This window comes from Genypterus blacodes, unplaced genomic scaffold, assembly GCF_046128005.1.
Source record: "Genypterus blacodes isolate CSIRO-AG114 ecotype Tasmania unplaced genomic scaffold, CSIRO-AGI_Gbla_v1 ptg000032l_1, whole genome shotgun sequence".
NCBI lineage: Eukaryota > Metazoa > Chordata > Actinopteri > Ophidiiformes > Ophidiidae > Genypterus > Genypterus blacodes.
In genome coordinates, this window is record NW_027466845.1 from 1234338 (window position 1) to 1250981 (window position 16644).

Sequence of the window (16644 nt, forward strand, 5' to 3'; positions counted from 1 at the left end):
CCACACCTCTCTGTACCAACTCCTCTATCCGTCTTGCTATCGTTTCTCTTTTTTAACTCCCCTTATCTAAGTGAAGATTTATTTCTGCATCTGACCAGAGCTGACAGTTTGCTTGTTGCTGCTATTTCACCGTCACATCTGCCAACTTCCCTCTTGTTTTCAGCACACCTAAGAATCTGTGTGTGTGTGTGTGTGGAGTCCCACTTGAGTTTGTTTGCTATGATCGAGGCGTATTTTCAGCCAAGAGGCTGCAGGTGGGCCCTGGAGTGGCCCGACTGCACTGTGAATGTGTGTGTACACGCTCCAGGCTTTTGATAAGTCACCCTCTTGGATTTTTCACCTAGTCTGAACAATTATTCCCATCTCCCCGAGCTAACCTCTGCCCTCCTCTCCACTCAGACTGGCTGCACCGGTCGATCTCGTCACCCTTCACTCTGAGATGAGAAGGTGCAGACGCTCTGTGATGTTGCCCAGAGGTGATGGTCGTCACAAGTGTAGCACCGGCCTCTGTTTACACTCGGCAGCTTGTTTGTAGCTAATCCTGGCCTCTGTGTCGTTCGGTGGAGGAGACTTTGTGTATTTTTCCCATGACCGCTTCCTTCCTCCTCTGGAAGGATGGCACTCCACGGCCACGTCAGCACAACCAATGCTCCGGTTGACTCTGGGGGAGGGGAGGGGAGGGGAGGGCGATGTGGCCTTTTCTATCTGATCTCTGTCAGCACTCGTGCGTCAGTCTGATGTAAAAGAGCGGGTGTTTTCCCCCTATTCTCCACCTCTCTTCTTCTCTCCTTTCCTCCTGTCTTTCCACCTTTCCCTGCCTTGTCCTCTCTCATTTAAAATAGCTCCGTGTATAATTTAAATGGCAGTACTAACTAGACTTGCCTCGGGGCAGGTGCACAGCGGAGCCCGGTGTCACACAAACAATAACATGTTGGTCTCAAGAGAGCGCACACTTTGATCTCCCACTCGGATGATATTGTGATCTGAAATAAATGAGAGCTGAGCTTCCTTTCATTCAGGTCACAGCTCCTCTGTGCTCCCTGAAGTTTGTGTTCTTAGGTAAAGAAAATGACTCACTGTCTGCCGCCTCTGGCTCCTTGTACAGAAAGGGGATTCGGAGCTGTTTTGGAGTGTGTACCTGTTGTTTGTCCTGACCAATTAGACTTTTTACCCCAGTGTACTAATATCTGCCCTTATTTTATATTACCTTTTGAAACCGTCTTGCGTTGGATAATAGAATATAACAGAATGAAACACGAGAACAAGAACACCTCAGTGACATCGACATCGAACTCATTTACTTTATTTTGTACTTAATTAAATGCACACTGTTGATCTTTTATTTTGCTTTAAAATTCAGTATATTGCCTTTCCTGTGTATGCAGATACACTGTATGTCCATGAATGAATTGGTTGCAGTCAGATTATATCTTGTGTGACAGTTTGGCTTCCTCTCATGACCAAGAAACTATCAGTTACATCAATTTGATAAGATAGTTAAAATGAGAAAATGATGATATTTGACATTCAGCCTGAGGTGGGCTCACTTCAGACTCCTAATCGACCCCCGGCTCTGAGGAGACGAGACAGAAGCAGACCCCGAGGGACGCAGTGTCTGTCCTCTCCTGTTTTATGCTGCCACAGGCAACAATTATTACAAATAGAAATTCTGTAATGCTGAAATGTTTCACTGCAGGAAATCTAAGATCATCAGGCTGCCATTCAAAATACAGGAAGGGAAAGTTGCATGAACTGCAATATCAAGATGACACTTCACTAATATCTCCACTGTGTCAAACATCTGGCTGGTAAATGGTTGTTATTGGAGTTGAGTAACATGTATTTCGTACTTGTCTGCAGTAAAGTGTGTTACTCTCCCTGAACCCACTCAGTGTGCTGCCAGTGTTTTCATACTGAGCTGCACTCTGTACCACTCTCTCCTTCAGTGTGTGTGTGTGTGTGTGTGTGTGTGTGTGTATCCGCCCGCACCAAATGCTCGCTTGTTGTTACTTCCCCCCTGAAAGGTGGAGCCTGGACGTCAGCACCTGATGGGGTGGGCTTGTTGTTGTGATTGGTAGAATCTGAGCTCCCCTTACACAGAGCAGCCTCTGTACTCTGTAAGAGTAAGAGCCCTCTATGGCCGCTCGCTCAGTGAGACATGTTTCTATCTGCATCCACCGCCTCTCACTAAATGAAGGAAAACTCTTCCACAAACGGAATGTTGGGAGGTCAGTGTGTTTGTGTGTGTGTATGGCACATCCTTTCGCTCTTTTGCATGACATCTGGACTTGGGACCTGAAGTTTATCTCTTGGGTTTGTAAGTAGAGTAATGTGCAAATGTGCCAACTTGGCAGAGCCCCCCTCCCCCTCCCCTCTCTCCCCTCCCCCCTCCTCTCCCCCAGCCTTTCTGCTGAGCTGTGCTTTCTCTGAGCTGAGCTAAGCCGCCGCACAGGCCCCGACAACACAGCCACACAGGAAACTTTGTTGTTTCTCAGCACTTTCGTAAAGTGGTCTTGTTGCTTTTGCCAGGATCTTGAAAAAAATCCTTTTCTCTGGCTTATCTCCGCCCTCACAGGTATTTAAAAAATGAAATTGTCAATGAAACTTGAGCTGGTTTGGAAGAGTGAATCAGCTACGTGGGGATTTCCTCCCACAGTGGGAGTGGAAACCTCATGTGCCATAAGCCACGTCTTCCACACACCAATATACATCAAGCAGCTGCAAGACTTTGATCTTTCTTCTTCTTTTTTTCTTACAGGTCCTGCTCAGGTTCCCATGATGTCTCCAAATGGTTCAGTGCCTCCAATCTATGTGCCTCCTGGATACGTTTCACAGGTATGAACTCTTATACAATTTCCTTTTTAGAATGTTTCTGAAGGTTGTGTAACTCGCATGGACGTCCTATAAACTCACATTCCTCTCCACGTTGTGCTTTGTGTCCTCGCAGATCATAGAAGAGAATGGAGTGCGGCGGGTTCTGGTTTTACCTCAGCAGCCAGAGTTCCACCCGGGGGGACACTCCCCCCTGCACCACCCTCCACCTCCGCCCCACGCCCACCTGCCTGCCTTCATCCCGCACCCCGCCATGATGCCCCCTCCGCCCCACATGTACACGGGCATGCCGGGGGACATGAGCTCTCAGTACATCTCCCAGTACCACCCAGCTAACATCTACTCAGAGCAGGGTGAGCTGACTCCTGCCTCCTTGTATGATGGCGATATTTTATTCCTCCTCAGCTTTACTTGCACATCCATGTCATTCAGTGGAGAACGGAGTCAAACTGTCTCCTTTTTATGCTCTTCATCCTTGAAGCCATGCTCTATTTCTTTTAATGTCCTTTCCATGATAACCTGTCAGCTTGAAATTGCCCACTTTAGAGCAGCTGTCTGGGAGATCTTTTTTATGCTCCTTTTTCTGCTATCTGTCTGTGCGTAACTACAATTGTTGCTTTTATGTCTGCTTGCCCTCCACAGATCCTCATTCCCAGCATGGGCGCCCACCGTTTCTTCACAGAGATGAAAGAACGAGCAAAACGTACGAGCGCCTGCAGAAGAAGCTGAAGGAGAGGCAGGGAGGCGGGGGAGGCGGGGGGCAGGTGAAGGACAGCCCTCCCCCTTCGCCGCAGAAGACCTGTAGCAGCCCCCTGGCGCCGGACATCCACAACGGCGTGGGAGGGAAAGGGCCGGATGTGGAGCAGGGGCAGCCCAGCAGCACGGTGGCTGGCTCCGACAAGCAGACGGGCAGGGGGAAGAACGGAGAGTCAGGAGGTACAGCAGGAGGGGAAAGGGTCGTGGAGGCTTACGTTTGGGCCGACACTCTGCATTCTCCGGATGTTGGGAGTGTGTCGTGTTTAGGAGCTGAGAATAGTGCCTCATTAGCGCAGCAGCTGGTGGCAGTGAGGGATGTGCAACACAGCCAACATTATTCTTGATTACATGAACCCTGACTGCTCATTAATCATGGAGTTTAACACTGCTGCATAGCAACACCGGTGCAAAATTAAGGAATCGCTCGCGACGTTGAGAGTTTAGCAGAGAAAACAATTTAACCTCGTGACCTCATGAAGAGGACTGCTACTGATACTCTGTGCATACCATTTTAGTTCTATTAAAGCTGCTTCTCTAAATTTCTCAGACTGACTATTACTTTGATGTGTAGATTTGTTGCTCTCGTGATCGAATATTAAACAAACTAGTCTGTTAGCTTTGAGGAATTTAAGATATCTTAAGAGTGAATACTGCCACAGTTCTTTTGTTTATTTCTGGTCACTTCTTTTATTCATCTTTACCTGTATTTTTCTCTTTAGAACTGGACGAAGAGGCTCTGGCCCTGCAGGCACTGCTGAGCACCATCAGTGCACCTCTGGTTAGTATTCAACACTGCTCTCTTCTGATCATAATTGTTATGCTACTTATTTAATGCACGTGGTTTTTGATTCAAGTACATGTGTGCTGTGTTCCTGTTTGTCGATCTCATAAGGATGCAAATGTGTTGTTATGCATCATTAAACATTCTATTAGCATCTAGTTGTTAATGGAGTCAGATGTGCTGACTCGCGTCGTCGTGGTGATTTCTACTCCCAAATGTGCCACCAAACATCAAGCTGGCAGTTATTATGAGGCGGAAGCTTTGAGTGAAATAATGGATAACTCAGTGTAACATAGCTTTATTGCACAGTTCTTAGGTAAATATGTTTTGGTTTGTGTCTGGGGTCGCAGTTTGATGGGAGTTTTTCAGGTTTTTAACCTCAGATTATAGATTTGATCACATTGTGTCACTTTACCTGGCCTCCTGAAAAAGAACACATTTGATTGGTGACAGTCACAACAGAACTCTACCACGGTGATGTCTTACCGTCAAGGGAAAGTGTTTTTACTCTCTTTGCTGCTACACTGGAGATTTCAAAGAGACTAAAAGGAGCTGTGGGAAGTGCAGGAGTCAGGTGGGCCCTCAGGGCAGAGCGGAGGAGGTGGCACAGGCGTGACCTCATTCCTTCTACATACGAACTATGCACTGTAGCTCAGACTATTTTTAAACAACCTCAAAAACAAGTGTTTCCAAAGTGGAATCAGCTTGAATATTTATAAGCACGCTGCTCAGTGACCCATGGAACCTCTGTATAACCTAGGTGTCAGACATCCAGGCCAGAGGGGCAGCAGTGAGCTGGAGTGCACCCACCAAGCCAGAGAGCGACAACAGCAGTGCAGAGGAGGACTGCAGCCCCCCGGACCCTCTCAGCTACGAGGTCTCCATCTCATTTAGCGGCAAAGATGGGAAGTACACGAGCACGTACTGGTGAGTATCAGCAGCAAGACGTCCCAGAGCTCCACGTCAGATATTATTAGAGCTATCACTCAGCCACAGCTCATTGGAATAACATGGATGTTTTCTTTTCTTTTCTTTTTGTCCTTTGACGCAGCGGGGAAGAACTAAGTGCAACTTTAGAAGACCTTCGACCAGCAACCGAGTATCACGTCAGGTTGGCATCAGTCCATCTGCTCTTATCTTAACCGCAGTCTGGCCAATTTAAAACAAAACAGCCAAATAACTATTATAACAATCTCTGTGTTCTCCTCTGCTTCAGGGTCCAGGCGATATGTAACTGTTTACATGGTAGCCCATCAGAGGCTGTAAGCTTCACCACTCTAAGCTGTGAGCCGGAAACCCCCAATCCTCCCAGGAAGGCCAGCGGGACCAAGAACTCACTCGTACTCCAGTGGAAGGTAACGCCAGTAGGCAGATTGGTGAAATAGGTTTTAAAACTGCAATTTTGACAATAATTCAAAAGCAACACCAGGATTTGTCGGGAACAGTCACAAAGATCCTGGCACCAATAGCACTTTAATGCTAGTTTGGTATGCAGTAGTTCCCACCTCTGCTCTCCGTCCACATAAGGATCCTTAAGTTAGGAGAAGCAGGTGTGACTTTAACGTCGGCCTTTAGATTCCCCAAAGAGCCTGGGCAAAGCAAAGAAGTGCTGTACAGAACCTTATCTCTACTCCTTCCAACAACTATAGCTGAGATCCCCTTGAGGAAGGTACTTTACCCTCTGTAGAAACACTTAAGCTGCACAACTGCCAGCACTAAAAGAGCAGTTCACAGGTGTGAGTGACTGTAAAGGCCTGGAGTTTTAGCAGGGCACTTTAATAAACCCATGCATGCTCAGCAAATCTTCACTAGCTCATTCTTTAGCTGAGGTCATTCACAGCCTTGGCAGAATGTGTGAATACCTGGACACGCCTGATCTGTTGTTTGTCATGCTAAAGACTGTCTCTCTTGTATTCATATCAACAGGCTCCATGTGACAACGGCTCCAAAATCCATAACTACGTTCTTCAGTGGGATGAGGTACTTTGATTTACCTGCAAATGAATATTGAACAGTGTTCTGCACTCTAATGTGTGTTTTGTTCCGTTTAATAAATGCTTGAATCCGATGTTGTGTCTCTGCAGGGTAAAGGCACGGAGTTTGAGCAGTGCTACTACGGATCTCAGAAGCAGTATCGAGTGACCAAGCTATCTCCAGCCTCCAGATACTCCTTCCGCCTGGCAGCCAAAAACGACATGGGTGTGAGGTACGTGTGGGCGACACCCTCCCTGTTGTCTGTTTTTGTTACCGTTTCTACCAATTGCCGCCTCCATCTGTGTCTGCATCCTTTTTCTCACCTGTCTCCCCGATTCTCCCCCATTGTTTTGTCTTCCCGCGCCCTCCCCCCAGCGAGTTCAGTGAAGTGGTTGACCTGTTCACCTCGTGCAGTGTGCCGTCGCCGCCCCTCCCTCCGGAGCTGGTGAGGGCCGGGGTGACCTGGCTGTGTCTGCAGTGGCAGAGGCCCACAGGCTCTCCAAAGGAGGATGACATCTACTACATTCTGGAGATGGAGGAAGAGGGCTCAGTATGTCTCTTACATCAGCTTTCTTTTCAGGGTTTTTTTCTTTGATGCATTTTGGGGGAACTATTAAGTGCTGAGTTTTAAAATTTTTTGCTGAAGTAGTTTATACACACTGATGGGCAGCCAATGTTTTTATTAGGAAAGGAGTTAGCCCATCTCTTGAAATGACAGTAATATTTATGTCTGATATGAGACGTCTGTACTCCTTCTCTTCGCTGTAGATAGAGTTTAGATAACATCAAATTCATTTCTTACCTTCTGTGGCACTTGAAGAGTTTGTCCTCAAATGTACTCGGCATATATACGTATAGCTGCTGTCACCTCTGCCTGCACAGCCTCAAGCAGACCCCGCTGACATAGGGCCTGTCAGGGAAAACACAAGGGGAAGAAATGAAGACTCCCTGTAGCTGTTCCTCTCCAACAAAACACCTTGTTTTCTGTGCCACAATGGTTGCATCGCTCACCTGGTTGTATTGTTTTTCTCTTTGTCATCTCCCTTTGTCTCAGGGATATGGCTTCCAGGCAAGCTACGATGGTGATGAGCTCTCCTGCACCGTCAGGAACCTCCACAGGAGTACTAAGTACAAGTTCAGGGTAAGAGCAGCAGATCTGGTGATCCACAGGCTTAATTTAAGGTGTGTGTGTGTGTGTGTGTGTGTGTGTGTGTGTGTGTGTGTGTGTGTGTGTGTGTGTGTGTGTGTGTGTGTGTGTGTGTGTGTGTGTGTGTGTGTGTGTGTGTGTGTGTGTGTGTGTGTGTGTGTGTGTGTGTGTGTGTGTGTGTGTGTGTGTGTGTGTGTGTGTGTGTGTGTGTGTGTGTGTGTGTGTGTGTGTGTGTGTGTGTGTGTGTGTGTGTGTGTGTGTGTGTGTGTGTGTGGCTGGGACAGCCTTCAGGCAGGGAGGCTGCTTTAAGCCCACGGTGGTTCAATGACTCATTCGTCTGCATTCGTTCTGCAAGCAGAGCGGTGGGCAGCTAGCAGCATAAACAGAATGACTCCGCTCTTCATCGCATGTGTGACCCCAGTGAGGAGTCTGTCATGCAAAGTATTTGGAAGTATAATCAGGCCCTAAACGTGTAGGAAAGTCTTTGGTTTGGGAGCTGCTAATCCCCAACAGACCAATGTGCCTGAAGCGACATTAACATCTGAAATCTGCATCTAATCATAATAACCCTTGTGCAACGCAGTTGTTTGTGCCTAAGAGCAAGTTATAAGATGTACACTTTGCACATTTATTGTGTTATTAAGCGTTTTCAATGCCTTTACTACAAAGAATGTCATAACATTTTAATACCTCTGCACGGTCTAAAGATCAAAGCCATAAAGACATTTCCAATTCCCTTTGTATATTGAAGGCTAAGTATATATAAATATATAGCTATATCTTAAGTCAAGGAAAGCAATTAGTCTTTTCTTGTAGTGAACCCTAAAAATAATTAAGAATTTAAATGAATTGTGTCTTACAGCTATGAGCTTATGTCATCATTTCTGCTGGTCACTACATTATCCACGTTCACACCAAAGATGCAGCAGAGGGCTGAGTGAAAACATTTGATTCTACCACAGATGGAGTAGTTGGGGCACTGGAGCTACATTCATTTAGTCCAGAAGTGGTTTGATTTAAACAATTTAACCGTAACAATATGATTTAACGCGTCGGTCACGGTCATTTGAGCTATATAGCCGGGATGATGCTCCCAGAATGAAACGGTTATGGTTTCAAGCTGGGAGCTGCATCAGTGTGAAGAGGCTCACAGCTTAATGACTTTCTGCAGTAAGTGACAACAGCATGGGTGCTTGTTGTTTGCCTGTCCGGCCTTTAAAAAATAAAATCACTTTAACACGCAGATTATCACAGAAACATCAAGATCTCCTGCAGGGTTCCAGAAATCATCACCAGATTGTCTCTAAAGATAATAAACATGGTGTTTTACCTAAACAAACCACCATTATGCAGACATTAAAACCTCCTCCTTATGCTCTAATGATAGAAATGTCCATTAGTCATTCCTGAGACTCTCTCCCTCCGTCACTTCTTACCATTCCTCCCAATGATCTGATTGGAGGGGGGCTGCTGTGCAAGTTTGTCTCGGTACAGCATGTGTTTGATCTGTACTCTGCAGGCTCACACACACTCATTTTGCCCCTGATGTCACGCTGTAATGCAAATGGACATCAAGTGCGTTTCACTTATTGCCTCATTTGAAATTGCTCTGTTGTGTGGTATCCTAATAGTTATGTTAAAATATACGTGGAGATTTAGAGACCTGAACCTATTCAGTAATACAGTTTTAGCTGAAGCCTTGGAGTCGCTGGCAGAGGCTTTTACTTCCTCTGTCCCTGGGATCACTGTATTACTTTCCTGTCGTCGGCGTTTGCTATCAGGAAACATGATGATGCCTTCATCCCAAACACTACTCTAAATTCTGACAGAAAAGTATGGCTCCTAAGTGCCAGAGTCTTGTGTGCACTCCCTCCAGGTGGCTGCGTACAACACGGAGGGGAAGAGTAACCCGAGCCAGCTGGTGGAATTCATTACGAGCCCAGACAGACCGAGCAGTCCCTGCAAGCCTGTCATCAGGGGAAGAGTCCTGCCCAACAGCTTCAACATGGCCTGGGGTGAGAACTGGCTACCGCTTGCTCTTGTCAACACCTTTCCAATATGTAGCTCAGTGGTCAGCAATTGTTTGTCCATTCAAGTAAATCACTCTGCAAACACACATGTATGTAGGGAAGACTTTCTTTGTCTTGATTCAAACATGTTTATGATGAAGTCTATTCACATTCTGGGTCGGACACAGCTACATTCTTATACATCATGTCCAGTTAAGTCAATAAGCAGGAGGCATTATTCCTCAGTAGTATTTAGTCCATAATGTTTGTATCCTCAGAATTGCTGCATTTGTCACAACAACAACAAACAACAGATTCCCCAGTGGATGCTTTCCAGACTTATGTGATAGTGACTTTGAGTCTCTGACATCTATTGAAGTTGTTTTTGTCGCATTACTCACTGAATTTAAAACAGGGAAGTTGGATCATCTTTCTTTTTTTTGTTCTGATTGTTTTTGCATATTTGTTGTTTTGTGGTTAAGAACCCCCTAAAGACGGCGGTGGAGCAAAAGTCACCAAATACATTGTGGAGCTGTCCGAGGGCCTAAGTGGTACGTTAATACTTATGAACAAGAAGATATTTGACAATCATTTAAATGCCATCTATATATATATTATGTATATATTTTATTGAATTAATGATGCCAACCTCATTGTATGTGTTGTCATCCTCCATAGGCTTGTCGTGGGAGCTGGTGTATACGGGCCCAGCTATGGAGCACGTGTGTGAAGGCTTGAAACCAGGCTGTTCCTACCAAACCCGAGTTTACTGCATGAGTGAGGGGGGGCAGAGCCCAGTGAGTCATTCAGTGCCAGTAAACACAGATACACACACTTGTGCACAAAGACTGGATTCGACCGCTGGATTTCTGATCAATTACATTTTTATTACGTTACATTTTCTTATTATATTGCATTTTTATTTGATTGTCAGTGGAAAGGGAACAGAACATGAAACCTGTTTGATTCATTCATTAAGTAAAGAAATCTAATTGACGATCTTGATCTAAATGAAATGATTTCAAAGCAGTAAGCTGATCTCCTCATTCAGTGCCTAATTCATAACAGTCTGATCTGAGGTTGTGCCAAAACCAACAAACATTGCAACATTATTCCATCTGTTCTATCATGACCAAATCTCTCTGCATCGCTCTTTCACTGCGAGTGTTTTTCCACGGTGGCAGGCAGCTGAGAATCTTTCCCCATCTGATGGTTGATATGATGAATTTCCCATGAATCATTCTAGATTTCCGCTCTGTTTATGAAGAGTTTTTAATAAGAAATTGTAATTCAGCTTGTCTCCTAAGCTGGGGGGGGGGGGTTAGACTCTGTTTCCTGATGTGTTAGTACAAGACAAAGGCCTTTAATCGATTAACCCTCCATGCATGTGTCAGAGGATGTTTTTTCTTAATTAGTTCAGTTCACAGATGCTCTTCATTAATTTCTTCATCAGCTGTTAGTGCATGCATTTATTCATGATGAGGCTTGTAAAGAAACATGAGTCATGATAGCAGGCTCCTGTCTGTTTTGGTGCAGCACAACGTGACATAAGACTCACGTGTTCGTCTTTTGTCGCCGAAGTTGAGAGTCTGGGAAAAAAAGACCTATTTTTTGCTCGCCAGACAACCTGTCTTGTTATCCGTCTATCTGCGGCTTCACGAGCCCAACCTTCGCAAACTCGGTAGCCTGCATCAGTCCGATAAGGTGGTTAAAATGGCAATCTGTACTGCTTGAAATTGTGTGAGACGGAGACAATCAGAGGGGAAGTGAGAAGTTTTAATTGATGCGTTGTTTCTGCTTTCAAGCTGTCGGAGACCCTGCAGGTTCAGACTCCCGCAGTGCCCCCGGGGCCCTGCCAGCCCCCTCGGCTGGTGGGCAAGCCCAAAGCCAGGGAGGTGCAACTGCGCTGGGGTGAGTCATTCCTCTCAACTCAGATCTGTGTGGGCTGTAGTAGCTTCTGTTGATGCTTTTTTTTTTTATCTTGCAAACACGTACCTCAGAGCACAGAACTCTGGGTTTGCATTTTTTTATTATTTTCTCGTTGTTATTTTTGTATATAGAAAAGGCCCTACATAACGTCTGCGCTTCATTTCTGATCATCCCTTGCACTCTCCTCCAGTTCCCCCTCAGGTAGACGGAGGCAGCCCGGTGTCCTGCTACAGTGTGGAGATGAGTGGGCCACAGTCTGAGGAGAGCAGGGAGGTTTACCAGGGTCCAGAGTCAGACTGCTTCGTGGGAGGCTTGCTGCCCGGCAAAACCTACAGCTTCCGGCTCAAGGCAGCCAACAAGGCCGGGGTGAGCCAAAGTCTTCCAAACAACAAGAAAAGGAACTGCTTTTTTTTCTGCTGCATGTTGTCATCCCTCACTCAGGCGTGCAGTTTCTCCTTTTCAACATGTGTCTCAGCAAACCCAGTGTTGGCTGATAAACATGTTGAATGCATACTGAGCCTCTCCCGCCCCATGAAATATTTACTACTAGTACTCATCAAAACTTTATTCTGCAATAGTTAATAGTGAATACCTATAATGTGATGTATTTATTTTTGATTTAACTAACGTCTCCTGCACTTGTTCTCCTGTGACCACAGTTTGGGCCTCTTTCGGAGCGCTGCGAGGCAACCACAGGCCCCGGGGCCCCGGAGCCCTGCAAGGTTCCCTCCACCACGTGCAAATCCCCCAGCTGTGTTGTGGTTAGCTGGGAGGTAAGACTCTCTCCCTCATGCGTACAAATTATATCACATCAATCATCTTGAGGATTTGATGGCAAGCTTGTTCAGATATAACCACACTGTCAGCAGCTGAAGTGCTGCAAGTGTTCTCATCAACGTTTATTTTCTAGGCTCCCCCTTGTAACGGAGCTCCTGTGTCAGAGTTCCGTCTGGAGTGGGGAGCCGCTGAGGGCAGCATGCAGATGTGCTACAGCGGACCAGGGCTCAGCCACGAAATGAAGGGACTCCTCCCTGCAACTAACTACTTCTGCAGGGTTCAGGTGAGCATGGAGCACAACACTTCAGAGAGTCAGAGTCTGCAGCTTTGTGGCGTGACCATGATCTGCTCCAAACTGTGTGGAGCGTTACACTCTGGTCCACAAACAAACAGTGAAAGGATTTACAGTTTGTATTTACATTGGATCTCCACCTTGTGGTCAGACGGGGCCACTGCATGTGTAGATGTCAGTCACGGTCGAGTTAATGCTGACGTATTCTTCTGTGTCTCTCTGGTGCAGGCTGTAAATGTGGCCGGTGTGGGAGCCTTCAGCGAGGCAGTGCTGTGCCAGACTCCCTGCTCTGTGCCTGCAGCCATCAGCAACCTATATGCGCTGAAGGAGTCCGAGCTGCACAGACACATGAGTTCAGCAGACGCAGAGGACGACGACGAAGACGAAGAGGACGATAACGATTCCCTGCCGCCAGCGCCGGTCTACTCTCCCTCCACCTGCCTGGGTATCTGCTGGGATCCCCCATGTGACCACGGCTCTGAGATCACTTCCTACCTGATGGACCTTGGAGAGCGCCAGCCCGTCGTCATCGGCCCCGTCACCAAACACATAATCCAGCATCTGCAGCCCGACACCAGCTACAGGTAAGCACTGTGAACAGGACACTGGCCGAGTCACACAAGTGCACACAAACCCGGCACCTTTCACAAGAGGCAACAGTGTTTGACCTTGCATGATAATAACAACACACAACACTGAGTTTAGGTTTTAATGGACAGAATAGGCTCCTACTCCTAAGGATGCCGTTATTCTCAAGTTGAAATGTTTCCAAGCAGCACGTGTGACACTTTCCCAACCATCCTGTGCTGCTACGGCTTAGTGGTGTCTTTTCCTCAGTCATCCATTTAGATGTATCGTATTACTGCTATTTAATGATGTGATTTACTCGGTATTAGAGGCGCTAGATTAGGACATAATATTGATGGAGTTCTACAGTATCTTAGGCTTTCATACGCTCAGATGTGAAGAACGGTGTAAGCAGCATTAGTAATCTCTCTGCATTAATCACTCGCTCACTCCTTTCATATTGTGCAAGCACAAGAAGAGATGCCATTATTTATAAGTGTCCACAGTCGATCATTTAAGTTATTAGGTCGTCACAATAGAGCTCCAACAGTGTGAAATTTTGTTAATACTGCTTTGAAAATCACAACTGGTGTTCTGCTGAGGTCCTGACGTCACGCTGATTCTGGCTCGTCTGTTTTTGTTTTCGCTTCCAGGATCCGAATCCAAGCCTTGAACAGTCTGGGGGCCGGACCCTTCAGTCACACCTTCAAGCTGAAGACCAAGCCCCTGCCCCCGCAGCCGCCCCGCCTGGAATGCACCGCCTTCAGCCACCAGACCCTCAGGCTCAAGTGGGGTGACGGCCCAGCCAAAGCCGCCACCTCAGACGCCCTCCAGTATCAGCTGCAGATGGAGGACAAGAGCGGCAGGTCAGTGGCCCATTAGCCTGGCCTGAGGGGAAGTAACCTGACAGCAGGGAAACAGATAAGACGGCAGACTTTCAGCAAAAGCTCAGATAACTGTCTGGGGGGTGGGGGGTGCTGCAGCAGACACTGAGCCATATAAGGAGCGCTGAGGCTTTAGACCCCTGCGTGTTTCCTCCCAGCGTCTGCGCCTGATTCTCTTTCACTTTTTGTCATTTTTACCCTTTTGCTCATTAAATCTCCCCTCGCTCTCTCTCTCATGTTCCTGTCATTGCAGGTTTATATCCTTGTATAAAGGACCTTGCCACACACACAAAGTCCAGAGGCTTAATGAGTCTACCTCTTACACGTTCCGCATCCAGGCCTTTAATGAGGCGGGCGAAGGGCCCTTCTCCAATGTTTACACATTCACAACCCCACGCTCCCCTCCAGCCCCCGTCAAAGGTACAGTGGCATATTGCTCTCTGTCTCTCTCTCTCTCTCTCTCTCTCTCTGTCTCTCTGTCTCTCTCTCTCTGTCTCTGTCTCTCTCTCGCTCTCTCTATCTCTCTGTCTCTCTCTTGCTCTCTCTCTCTCTCTCTCTCTCTCTCTCTCTCTCTCTCTCTCTCTCTCTCTCTCTCTCTCTCTCTCTTGCTCTCTTTCTCTTGCTCGCTCCGTCTCTTGAACAAACCTGTTGACCAGCTCTTACTGTTATCTTTGCCAACTAGGTGGTGTTAATGATTAACTGTTTATCTGTTAACTGTTAAGAATGTAACCGGTTAAGAACACATTTAAGTGTTAATGTGCTGATGTTAGATTCCGAGCCTGGGACTTGGATGTATTTGATTGAATGAACTGGCTCGGCTCTGGATTTCTATGGGAACAATGCGTTGTTTTGAGGACAGCAGCTCAGACTCACCACAGGCCAGATGGTGAACCCAACGCTTATTACAGCTTTCTGTCGGACCTTTAATGCCATTGCACTCTGCCAGTCCTATCTTATCTGCTCCATCTGTTCTGGTAAACTTAATTAGCCGTGCTCATGCAGTGGCTGTTTTCTTAGATAAAACATTTCTAAAACCCCAAAGAATTGAGCTCCACAGCATCTCTGTAAATCTGAGTTGTGGTGTTTCAGGTGTTTGATCCTGACTGCTGCCCCCTAGTGGCGTTAGCCCTTAATCGATTATTGGTTGATAAGATGCTTCAACGTTCGCTTCAGGAAATTGTTTGAAATTTGCAAATCCTCTCAGCTTTTAACCTCAACTGATCGAGATAAAGAGCCAGCCTTCATACGTTGGGCTGTTTAGGTCTCAAGTGGAAGAAATGAATGAGCAGTAGCTTTCATTCTTTCTTCCTGCTAGCTGTTTCTGAGCCAGATGTATAGCTTGAGACCCATTTGCAAAGCGTTGGGACATGGGTCTAAGCCTCATCTCTCCATTGTAACACACAATTAGAATTCTCTCCATTGTACTTTTTGGCCATTAAAAGGCACTTCAGCTGTCGGACTGAAACATGTATTGTAAAAACAAATCTACCTACTTGTAGCAGAGCGTGACTCATAATTCTGCCACTTCTCTAAAAGTGGTTGAATCTGGTTTTACACCTGAGGGATTTTCAAATGCAGTGTGAAATTATTGTAGTTTATATTCTCGGTTTGTCTCCAGGGTTATAGATTGAAGGCTCATGTAGAATTCGATTTCTGATGCTGAATGTGGATCTGCTCTCTCCTCCTCCTCTGACTCCTCTTCCTCCTCTTCCTCTCCACTCCAGTCCCCAAGGTGGAGCGTCTGGATGACAACTCCTGCGAGGTCACATGGGAGGCTCTGTCGCCCATGAAAGGAGACCCGGTCAGCTACACCTTGCAGTGCATGATGGGAAACTCTGAGTTTAAACAGGTACTGGCCCCGCTCCGTTGCTTAGCGCCGCTGCCTCCTAAGTCTTCCTCGTCCTTGGCTCTCACCTGTGGCTGACCTGTCGTTCATCACTGTGGCCTTTTTATGTAGATCAGGCTCCAGATGGATCCGGCGGCTTAATGTTTCCACCGTGGCATCTCGCCGCGCTGTATTAGTCACCGCTGGCTTTAAATTGCCCATTATGCAAAGGTCATTGATTCATGAGGTATCTCAGGTGTCTCGCCCCTGCCAGCTCATTCATCCTTCTCTGTGGCCTCCAGCGGTGTTAACATGGAGTAATGGCCACTGCAGGCTTATGCTAATCTCCCCACATCAGACATCCTGATAGAATCAAGGAGGTGAAATATGAGGTCGCCGTCCTGCGTCAGCGTGTTTCCCCCTCCTTAATGTCAGTCACAGCGCTCTGAGAATGGCACCGTCTCTCCGCTCAAACCTGACAATGGCTTTCATTCTGACGCTTTAGCACCATTTAGTGCAACATTAAATAATCTGATTCTGCCGTTAGAGAGTCCAAACTGTGGGCGACCTCCTTCAGCTGTGTTTTATCTCCGGCTCCAGTCCCTCGTGGCCCTGCAGGAGATAAGCAGGCGCAAAGAATGGACGCCTGATCTTTGACCTTTCATTATTTTATGACTTAAATAAAATCTAGAAAGGGAAAAAAAAACAAAACAACTTCATGCAGATCTGTAAAAGAAACGGCTGAGCAGAGAGCAGCTGGTCCAACCAAACAGAGCAACAGCTTGAATACTAACGAGTGTAAAAGAGCCATAAACCACTGAACAGCCTTTTTATGTGGACCACAATGGACCCAGTAGTATGTAGAAGTGAC

The 16644-nt window shown here is 46.7% G+C and overlaps 1 protein-coding gene across 2 annotated transcripts in view; it reads left to right on the forward strand.

The window, feature by feature from the left end:
* Positions 1-16644, forward strand: part of fndc3a (fibronectin type III domain containing 3A) — a 40868-nt gene that overhangs the window by 21369 nt on the left and 2855 nt on the right. For both annotated transcript variants that reach the window (XM_076145964.1, XM_076145965.1), the window contains 22 exons: positions 2759-2835; positions 2948-3185; positions 3475-3768; positions 4308-4366; positions 5130-5296; positions 5421-5480; positions 5586-5724; positions 6296-6349; positions 6454-6575; positions 6719-6893; positions 7398-7484; positions 9367-9505; positions 9982-10050; positions 10178-10296; positions 11305-11410; positions 11619-11794; positions 12088-12201; positions 12339-12488; positions 12726-13081; positions 13718-13930; positions 14202-14368; positions 15673-15797. In XM_076145964.1, the coding sequence (XP_076002079.1) occupies positions 2759-2835; positions 2948-3185; positions 3475-3768; positions 4308-4366; positions 5130-5296; positions 5421-5480; positions 5586-5724; positions 6296-6349; positions 6454-6575; positions 6719-6893; positions 7398-7484; positions 9367-9505; positions 9982-10050; positions 10178-10296; positions 11305-11410; positions 11619-11794; positions 12088-12201; positions 12339-12488; positions 12726-13081; positions 13718-13930; positions 14202-14368; positions 15673-15797 (3206 nt within the window). The remainder of the gene's footprint in view (positions 1-2758; positions 2836-2947; positions 3186-3474; positions 3769-4307; positions 4367-5129; positions 5297-5420; positions 5481-5585; positions 5725-6295; positions 6350-6453; positions 6576-6718; positions 6894-7397; positions 7485-9366; positions 9506-9981; positions 10051-10177; positions 10297-11304; positions 11411-11618; positions 11795-12087; positions 12202-12338; positions 12489-12725; positions 13082-13717; positions 13931-14201; positions 14369-15672; positions 15798-16644) is intronic.